This window comes from Aulonocara sp. 'chitande type north' Nkhata Bay, linkage group LG20 (assembly GCF_057382095.1).
Source record: "Aulonocara sp. 'chitande type north' Nkhata Bay isolate Kocher_YH1m ecotype deep benthic linkage group LG20, A_spYH_male_GT1.1, whole genome shotgun sequence".
NCBI lineage: Eukaryota > Metazoa > Chordata > Actinopteri > Cichliformes > Cichlidae > Aulonocara > Aulonocara sp. 'chitande type north' Nkhata Bay.
Genome location: NC_141363.1, coordinates 17,949,850 through 17,960,915, shown reverse-complemented (window position 1 = coordinate 17,960,915; position 11,066 = coordinate 17,949,850). Strand labels below are relative to the sequence as shown.

The window sequence follows — 11,066 nt, the reverse complement described above, 5'->3', positions numbered from 1 at the left end:
AGATTGCAGAAGTTGGAACAGTTTGTTGCCAGGATGGGACGGGTCCTTCAGTATCTGCGCTGCTCTAGTCCGGCATCTCCTGGTGTAGGTGTCCTTAAGCGGGGGGAGAGCAATCCTGCAGCAGCGTTCTGCTACCAAAGTGCTATATAAGCACAAGTCCAGTTAGACCTTTTGTCTTGTGCATGAATGTGATCCTCTTAGAATTTAAAAGATCAGCAATTTTGTGTCAGTGGCTAACCTCTTGATGAGATGACTTTGTGACATAAAGTTAAAGAATGTGGAAATGGAAACAAAACCACTACCCTTTGCTAAAGAGACGTACATCAGGCTGATCAGAGGCAAGCAGTTTACTGTAGCTACTGCAAGCTCTTCAAGCCACAAACTGTCATGCAAATCAAAATGCTTCCTCTGAATGTTGACCCTTAATTTATGCTAAGTAATACTTCTCTTTTCCCCCCAGTTGCTGCATTTACAGTCTCTGTCCACATGAGGGCAGACATCTTCCGCTCCAGTTAAAGAGCTTTTCTCAAAATGAAACCAGTTCAACTACTACCTATTTACTGTAAATGTTAGAAAAGGGAATTATCCTTTTATGCTGCTTATTCTGTGGTGTTGTCAACACCAGATAGCCGACCACACAGTGGGGACATAGCCATGCTTTTCCTGAAAAAAAAAGAAAAGCAAATTGACTCAGTTCGTCTTATTTTGTCTTATATAGCACATCTTGGCCTCTTTTGGCTGCATTCAAATACAGGCAAATGGAGGTTTTGGGACACGAATTGGTTTCGTTTTACATGTTGGCCTTGTATTTGAATTGCAGGTGCTCTCCTGTGTCTGTTTGTTTAGGGAAATCACTGCAGCACTCACCCACCTGTTCACTCCTCTTTAAGCGTTCAACAGACTTCAACTGACAAAATCCAGGTGAGAGTTAATATTTGCTGGGAACAAGTGTGTGCTGTGGATTTCATGTCATTGAGTGGCGAAAACTCCATTGAAACATTTTCTGGAGATAACTCTTTGTAGAGATGGTTTGGAACTTTCTCTCGAGGCAGTCTTGTGACTTTTGGCTACTGGATTTTGCTTGGTGTGGCCATCTCACTGAAGAAAACAGTGGTATGAAAGGAGCAGGCTGAGAGGGGATGCACTTGTAGTCACAAGGCAGGACAATAGGGAGCTGTGTGAGGGACTGCTGGAGTTGCCTGGGGCACAGTGACTCTCTGCTGTTACTTTGATCTTCCTGCTGTCAGGAAACCATGCCTATTTATTGAATTACATCTAGATGAAGGCATGTTTCCACTTGTCTGCTGTAAATACATATTTTAGTTCTAAATAGTTCATCTTTAATGGCATGCATTTCCCTGAATGGTACATTTCAAAATAAATGTATGACACATGCTCAGTGGAGTTTAAGCCCTCAGCCATATTTTGGCTTGTGTCCCCCCCCCCTCCCCTTTTTTGTTCTCCCTCTAAACCCTGAAAGGACAGCATTGTGACTTCTTCTCTTCCTGAATGCTTAAGTGGCAACAAAACCACTCCGACAGCATTCTTAAGAAAAGAGGAACTTTTTTTCTTTCTTTTGTCCTGTCACCATGGCGCAGTGTTCAGCAAACAGTTATTTTTAAAGTTTTCTGAACTGTTTGAGCAAGAAGATATTGATCAATATAAGAGGTCAAGAAGTCCTGAAATCAGTTTTGAACTTTTGAGTTGGAGCTTATTCAATGGAGGTAAGTTTTTTTGGGTTTTTTTTTTTTTTGCTTTCCTGTTACTTATGTCAACATTGCTCAAAATAGTTCTATGGTAATCATCTACTATTGTATACTTTTTGCTGTAAAAAGCACTAGCCAGATGTGAATAAAAGAAAGGGAAAACCTCCCCAACTTTTTAGCATGCTTTGGCTTCAAAGCTCACAGTGAAATCTACTGTGAAAATGTGCATACAAACATATTAGATGTTTGCGTTTCCTCTTCAGGCACATGGTGATGTCTACTGGAATTCTTCATCTCAAGGTCAAGAGGTCACCAACAGCTGTGCTTACACACTCTGACTGTGACTGGGCCATGAAGGATTGCGAAATCGTTGAGAAAGGTAAGATAGCTCGCTCACGATGAGGAAGTCTGTATGAGTGCTGTGTATGGTGAGCTTAGTCTGCAAAAACTATAACAAGTCCCTCACGAAAAAAGGTTGATACATCCCATGATCCATAAATAATAAATAGGGCCAAGGATTGTTCAAATTAAAAAGTGTGCATTGAATTAATAATTGGACCTATAAGTATGCTAGGAGTAAAAGCTTATGACGTGCAAATAAAGACATAACGAGATGAGCCTCTTTTATGTCTGTCTTGATTTTGAACTAAAAGTCCAAAGTGCAAAAAGGATTTTTGCATGCTTATATATTTCACAATGCCTGCTTTAGTGGACACTACTCTTTTATTTTCATGGCTGAGTACTTTTGAAAATTTCAGCTTTCAACTTTAAACACATTTCCATGAGGTCCTTTGGTTAAAAAGAACACCAAACATCCGGCTTGTTTTCAGCGCTCAGTTCTAAAGTCTGCATCTTTGATGACATTTTTTTCCCCACTTTTTGCTCTTAGGGACAACCATTTGGGAACTTTCCAGTTTCTTTCAGCTCTTTGTTATCTGAAGCTTTAACCCTTTAGATAACAAAAGTCAGATTGTACTTTTCAGATTGATCAACTGATATATCAAAAGGTGATTTCAGTTTTACTACTTCAAAACAAAACGCTGCCTGGCCCACCCTAACTGTAACTTCCAGTCATACCAGAGCATCCTTTCCACTGGCTACTTAATCAGTGATTGGCCCAAAGAAAACCTGCCATCACCAGTCTTCATTTTATAGCCACAATCAGGTTTTAGATGAACATTTAATCCCAGCCAGATGATGACTTTTTTGGGAAAATCTACACTCACTATCATATTATTCATCACAAAAAATGCACAACAATAATCATTTAGCCAATGTTAATTTGCTTGAAAATGACTATGGTGAGCATGTACTTCAAGAAGAGTGAGGACAAAAAACTGCCAAGAAATTGTTTGGCGGATTCTCTGGAAAGACAAAAGTAGAAAAGGAGACGTGGTGGTGGAATGAGGACTTACAGGAAAGTATTCAAAAGAAGAGGTTAGTAAAGAGAGCTGGCAAAGGCAAAAGGCTTATAGTGAGGTCAGACACTTGTTTGGCTGAGCAGAGAGACTGTGGTGGAACACAAGCACACCTGTACAGCAGGTTGGTCTTATTAAAAACAGAATAGAAATATACTAACAAGTGAAGAGAGTGTGTTGAAAAGATTGAGGCTGATGAATGCAGAAATTTTTTAATTTTGGATGATAGGACTGAAATGTGTGTATTCCTATCGCGAACAAATACAATCAACCTTCAGTTAATACTGATATTCCCTGGTAAATATTCCACATGAATGAATGGCTACATTTCCAGGTATGATCAAATACAACCCATCACCCTACGAGACCTTGGAGAGGCTCTAGTTTTTCTGTTACCCTCACTTGTAAGCATCTAAAAAAACAGATGGAAGGGTAGATTCAGAAGTCTGTTGAAACTTTATTTATTTGGATATTTTTTTCATTTCTGTGTGACATATTTGCTAACACTGCTACAATTACAAATGTATGTCCATACTGTAACTGCTGCACTGTGTAGGTTCAGGTGTTGCAGCGACCTTCTGGGTGTCTAGCAGCTGACCCTAGATCAGACTGAGGTTAGTGACATTTTACACCTCAGTGCCTGCCTATCGTGCATTAATCCTCTGATAGCACCTGTAACCTTGTGTGTAAATCTGTGAAGGGGAAGACTGACCCACACTTTCCTACAGCACCCATGAAGTCAATATACTGGAGGACAAAAGTTTTTTGTCCTTTGCATTAACTAATTCAAGAAATACTTGATAATACTTAGGCATAGATTTAACTGTGTAAAGACAGCAAAGAAAAAGAACAAGACTTCTAATACGCTTTATCCATACAGCTGATTTGCATACATTTTGTACAGCTGTGCTAAATTGAAAGAATAAAAGGAGACTATGGGATATGTGTTGTGGTGTGCACTTATCATAAAACAACCCTTGGATAAAGTGTGACAGTCTTTATGGCTGCTGTGCTGTGCTGCTGTGCTGTGCCTCTGGTTGTTATCACCCTGCTTATTATGGATGCACAAACAACGTACACACACACACACACACACACACACACACACACACACACACACACACACACACACACACACACACACACACACACACACACACACACTGCCCCCTGTGCTCAGTCCAATTGACACACTCAGTTTAGTTTTGTGAGAAACTGTGTGTTTGCATGTGCATCTGTCCGTGTGTGTGTGCATGTGTGCATGTGTGCAGTAGACTGAGTTATGAGCATGAAAGAAGCAAATGGTATTTGACCATGTGCATTGTGTTTTATGAGATGAGCAGGCTTTAATGACTTTGTCACCAGTAAATGGACACTGATTTGTAGCACAGCTGTCGCTCCACACTCTGATCAACTCTGGAACCTTCTAGAGACACACTTATGCAGAATTAGTAAATATGCACCACATCCCCAGCATTAAAGACCTGTGTTTAAACCATATATGCTCACAGAATTGTTCACCCAGAGTGGGATTCTGGCACAGACTCATTAATGGGTGTTAATGGTACAGAGAGTAACTGCAATCTAAAGTGTAATTGAACAAAAATTACAGCTGTACAGATGCAGGCAACAGTCATGCATTAGATTTCATATTCAATCAATGCTACTATTCCTCAGAGATACCGCTGATCTATAACCTGCTATCAGTAACATGGCTTTGATCCCATTTTTGTAGATACTGTGCAGATGGAGTTATGTTATTTATTAACACAGAGCAGATGTAGCAAGAGGCTCTTTTTGGAGCAGTGAGATGGTGTTCAACCCCCCCACCCCATAAAACAACCTCTATGTTTCCCACCACCCTGCTTACATGTCCTCCAAGGGTGTTTGTTCTGTAGTTCCACTTGCACTGCTTGTGTTGGGGAAGGGTTTAAAAATGGAAAACCAATTTGGAGATGGGCGATCAACATCACAACATGAATCACTGTAAGCCTGGTCATTTCATCCTTGCCTAGTTCAATAATCGTGGCGCAGGTGTAGTTTCAAAAGGTAGAGCTGACAGTTTTGCCTTTTATCTAAACATTTAAAATAACATATATGTGTTTGCAAATTGTTATGTTAAAGTTGAAACAACTTTTTTGCATATAATCTTATAGTTTAAGAAAACAGATACATGGAAAAATGTAATGTTGATATGTATTATTAAAAAGAAAATACAATAGTGTTTTCCAAATAAGAATTGGCAAATCATTTTTTAAAGGCTGTTTTCTCAAATCAGTTTCTTCCATAGACTGTATATAAATGATGGATGTTAACACTGTGAGGTCACTCCGGTTTGTAATGTCTTGTCTATGACTTTACTTGAGTTAGAAATACTCTAGATGATTTTTTTCTTACATAAATGGAAGCCTGTACTTTGCCCTATAACTTCAGTTCCTCTTGTCAACTAGATTAACATTCCTCCCCAGGAATTTGATGTCCTCAAGTCATCACTGTAGCATTTTAATGTCATCAGAATGACAAAGCTTTATAAAGTGGGTTTCACACAGAAAGTGATTAGTAGTAATACAGGAACCTAAGACTGCAGATTGTCAATGTTGTTCAGGGACTTGAAGCTGAGATTGGCCAAATACTCTTTAATAACATATTATTATAACATAATAATATGCACATATTCAACTCTGTATATTTTATATATTTTATTATTATTATTATTATTATTATTATTATTATTTATTTATTTTTTAATTTTTTTTTTAACTATTTAATTTGTAAAAATGTGCATACACACACACACCACACACACACACACGTAGGAAAATATTTAGTATACACATCCAGAAATGCATACACTATTATATATTGTACATATATTTATTAGTTTCAGGTTGGCCATTCTTGTATTTTGCTCGTTTGTGTTGTTGTGTTTGCACATCTCTGTTGCTTGTGGGGCTCGCACACAAGAATTTCACTCGCATGTGCTGTGCCAGTGTGCCTGCACATGTGATGTGACAATAAAAGTGATTTGATTTGATTTGATTTAAAGATGTCACTCTCAGGAAATAATAACTTTGATGGCTGCTTCTTCAAATCCATGAGAGATGCTAGCTGGATTAAATCAGCCCGAATGTTTGCGTTTTTTTAGTCACAGACTAGGGAAAGTAGGAAATGCTCAGTGTAAGATGCTTAATTAATTTTGGACTCTCAATAGCAGAAGAAGAGACTTGGGTATAAAAATGTGAATTCAGTCATTTTTTAGTTTTAAACATGTTTTTGAGAGATTTCTACATTTTCTGCCATTCCCTTGTTTTATGGCAGGTGTTCTAATAAATTTGTTAAGCAAAAATTTGTTACTCTAAGGTAACATAGCCTGACACTGTAAAACACGGTAAAACTGTCAATCACAGGAAGCATTCACAGGAAGAAGAGGACCCAAAAGCAGGCCACAGGGAAAAGCTCAAAATACAATTCTTTAAACCAAAACAAGCCTAGATTATGCATGAACACAGAATTAGAAACAAAACAAACAAATACCCAACAAGTTAAACATGATTAATGCATACTGTTCTCCTCCTCTCCTCCTCTGGCTCCGTTTTGTCCCCAGTATACCTTTTTTGCTTTCTTCTGACCATTGCTCATGCTAGGGCCTTTTCTCTAGGACCTAGGTCAGATTGACTGCTTTTCTTATCAGATATTTATCTACTCTGGTCTCACAGCATGACTATTATGTAATTTCTTCTTCATCTTCTTCTGTTTTACTGGCAGTTGGCAATCAATTTAATTAGAGCAGGTAGTTGTACTGCCCTCCGTAGAAGAGAATGTAATTGTTCTGCCTGTTACTAATCAGCTGGAAGCAGATAATCTTCCACACCTATGTGAGGCGAATCAGTGGTTGGGAAACACTGAATTAGACTACGTATATGATTTTTTTTCTTCATGATTTAAACCAACACCTCTCTAAAAGTCAAAGATGGTAAAATAAGGGACAGTTGTGATATCATGTCCACCTCAAATGCTTTTCTTATTGTTAGCGCACACATTTCAAGCAGCTCCTCACACAAGTATTGCACAGAATGGTCAAATGCTGCTGTGCAGGTCCATCTTCTTTATACTTAATAAACCTGCCCCTGAGTAAGTTTGACTTTTGAGAACTGACAGATCTGGGATCTCATCAAGATTTCACTGAGAATGTCCTGAACGTATGGAGAACAGGCCCTAGGACTTTTTTCAAACAGTGGCCTTGCTCCAGGTAAGGTCACTGTTTTGAATACAGTTAGTTTCAAACAACACTTCACAATTTGTTTGAGTGACCCTTTATTTTTCTTGACATTCAATTGCATTGTTTGACGTAAATATTTGTTCGTGTTTTGTTTTGGACTTGTTTTAAATTCTTGGTATGGTTTTGCCATACACACACTGTTAGCTTCAGCCTTCACCAGCAGATGTCACTGTTGCAGAGTGTTTACAGAGTCCCACAGGTTTGGTGTTTTTAAATGATTTGCTTTACGGTTGTCAGCACTGTCTTCTTCACTTCACTGCATCACCTTACAGACATTCAAACGGTTGCATTGATCTATCAATCTGTCCTGTTTACTCTGCAGACTCAAAGCTCACTGTCAGCGTAACAGGTGTGCCCTTTTGATTTCAGGGAAATGTCAGATGATGATGTGTATGAGGAGTGCGTTTGTGTGAGGCCTGTGCGTTATCAAGTTTGAAATGATTTCTCGTGTTCTGCTCTCTTACCATCATGCACTCTGTGTCTTTTACACTCTCGTCTGTTTCTCTGTGTTCATTTAGCAGTGAGCCGCAGCAGCAGCAATTCCACTCATGTATGCTGCACCTTGTTGACTTTAGCCTCATTAAGAGACCAAATGAATATGACGAGTTGTGACATTAGGCTACAGCTGGAACAAATGCGCCAGCCGCTCATTCTCTGGCCTGGCCAATTTTTTTCTTCACTTTGTTTCTCCCTCCCTCCCTCGCACACACACACACACAACCACACACACACATACATGTGCTTGTTTAGTTTTCGGGAAAGGGCTCGGTGGGGTTGATGGGTTTGCAACAATATTGGAAATGTAGATGGGCCTGTGTTTTGAATTGGATTGCATGCTTTGATGCAGAGACAGATTGTAAACTGTGATTTTATTAAATCCTTCATTAGGATTCATCAGTGAGATTGGATCAGAAAAAGGTCACTGTGCAGATGCCCCCCCCCCCCCCCCGCCCCCCCAAACCTCTCTCTTTCCTCTTTTCTCCATCCCCCTTTAAACATACCCTCCTCCTCCATCCTTACCCCCCTCCACCCTTTCTTTCTCTGTCTGTCTCTGCTTCCACTCAGCAAAGCATAAGGGGGACTTGCTCCATCATCTCCCCCTCATGCACTCTGGCTCACTCTCTCTTCTCTCGCTAGCCCTTGCCCAAAACAAATTTGTGATGAAAATGGGGAAAAATTATCATCATGGGCCTGCTAGAAAAACACAAGGTGAAAGTGACATTATCCCCCCCAACCCAGCCCACCCTGGACCCCCCCCTCCTCACCGCCATCTAGGCTGGCGCCAGTGGGACGCCTGTGCCACAAATCATTTGTATACTCTCATTTCTGCGAGCGGGCCGCAATGTTGCTTACTGCTTAGCGAGCAGATGACTTTCAGAAAGAAGAGTGAATTGGGAGGGAAGGATGAAGAGACGGGGCAATGAGGAAAGAAGAAGAGAGGGAGGGAGGTGTGTGTGTGTGTGTGTGTGTGTGTGTGTGTGTGTGTGTGTGTGTGTGTGTGTGTGTGCGTGTGTGTAGGGGGGAGGTGTGGCAATTTGCGTGTGAGGACGTCTGTGCGAGTTGGATCTGAAATTGCGAGGGAAATTGTGCGCGCCATATGTCAAGTTGTGCAAAGGAGGGTTCTCATTGTGCACCTATATTGTGTGTCTGTGTGCTTATGAATATGTGTGTGTTTTCTGTTTCAAAATGAAGCATCTGGGCTGTTTATTGAATCACCTTCACCATTGTCTGCATTCCCTGCTATTATCGCCAAAAGAGCTGCAGCCACCCCCCCCACCCGTCTACTTCCCCCTGTAACAACTCGGAAATGGGAAATGTGGTGCACATATTGTCTGTAGCTAGTGTTTGGTCATCTTTGTCTCTCTCTTTCTCTGACACACACACACACCCTTCCCCCACCCCTGCCCAGTGTGATACATCATGATTCTTCTGGTACACTGAATACATTCTCTATGGAGTCTGAGCCCTCAAGTCCATGCAGGCGAACATGTGACATTATATTCCTGATTTAAAAAAAAAGGTGTTATTTCACTTCCGGCACAGACACACACACTTGTTTTCATATGTTAGTGAGGACATTTAATTGAAATGATGCTTTTCTTTGCTGCTTACCCTAACTATCAAAAATGATTGCCTAAACGTAACCATAATCTAATTGTAACCTTGACACAAAAAACATAATTTCGAATCTCAAAAATGCTTTCAAACTTGTAGGGATGGGCATTTTGCTCCCATAAGGGACTGTTGGTTCCAACAAGTATAGTAGCATTCCAATTTTTGGTCCTCACAAAGATATCTAAACATGGTATGCACACACACACACACACACACACACACACACACACACACACACACACACACACACACACACACACACACACACACACACACACACACACACACACACTTCAAGTCCTAGTATTACAGAAAAACAACCATAGACACACTTATCAGACCATGCATGTTTATATAAATATAAGCACATACACCCATATTCCTCCCATGGCATGGCGACGTACACTATTACCTGCACACAAATAAAAAATACTCTCTTTTTTATCATCTCTCAGTCTCTGTCATCCTGGCCCACCCACACAAAAGCCACCCCACATGCATAACACTCACAGTTAGGTTCATTCTGCATAAATATAGAATGGAGACAGTGTGGCACAGTGACCTGCAGAGGAACCCGTGTATTTTGCCTGCAAGTTCCACAAGGGCCCTGTGCTTCCAGGCAAGCCATGCAGTATTCATGGCTCAGTCACGGGAATCCGCAGGGCAGGATGGTAGAAAATGCAGTGGAAGTATGGTGCTAGCAGCTCAGCAGGATAGTGAAAGTGTTACACAATATGCACTGTAGATCCTCAGTGTGCTTTTGTATTTGATGCCTGATCTGTGAAGTGGAACGCCTTCCTTTCAGATAGTCTAAATCAGGATTCAGATTTGCTCTTCTATTTGTCTTCATACATTTTGCACATGTGCGTGTGTGGGACTCTGTTTCATAAACATGTGGTCGTGTGTTCATGTTTCATGTGTTTGTATGTCTTTATGCTCCACCTCCTGCTTTGAGAAATAGGTCCTTTCTTTATTATCACCCCAAAGGCAGTCTGACAGTTTACTGTCTCTCTCACACACAGACACAGACACACACAGACACACACAGACACACACACACATGGTGGAGTTCCCTGTGACCCACATTCATTAGATTCAACCCTGTGGTGCCTCCAGGGATCTTAGGGGAGTTATGCCCCCTGCATTGAGGGTCTTGACTCTGAGATATGCAGCCCATGAACCCCACAGCATTCATCCTGTTTAGGGGGTACTGCACTTAGCAATGCTGGGAGGTCGCAATTGAGACGACGAGACCAGAGATAAAGACGTTTGGCTGACTGAATATTGCTGCACAAAGACCACAGTCATATGAATATAAACATCTAGTGCCTGTTTACTGGCAGAAAATAAAAATAAATGTCATCTGATTTTTCCACAGTTGAAATGCTTATGTCTGCTAGTCCTCTGATTCCACTGAATGTAATCCACCAGTAACCAGTAGAAATTACTATTTCCAGTATTTTCACTGTTCAGGAAAACATTAAAGGAGCACTTTGTGAAATTGACACTGAGAAGTAAATAAAACTGTCAACAGTAGGAGGCAGCATA

General features: G+C 40.6%; 1 protein-coding gene across 7 annotated transcripts in view; it reads left to right on the top strand.

The window, feature by feature from the left end:
• Positions 1-1,728: 1,728 nt before the first annotated feature.
• Positions 1,729-11,066, top strand: part of myt1b (myelin transcription factor 1b) — a 138,783-nt gene continuing 129,445 nt past the window's right edge. For all 7 annotated transcript variants that reach the window (XM_086276054.1, XM_086276063.1, XM_086276053.1 and 4 more), the window contains exon 1: positions 1,729-2,085. In XM_086276054.1, the coding sequence (XP_086132180.1) occupies positions 1,974-2,085 (112 nt within the window). In that variant the 5' untranslated portion in view covers positions 1,729-1,973. The remainder of the gene's footprint in view (positions 2,086-11,066) is intronic.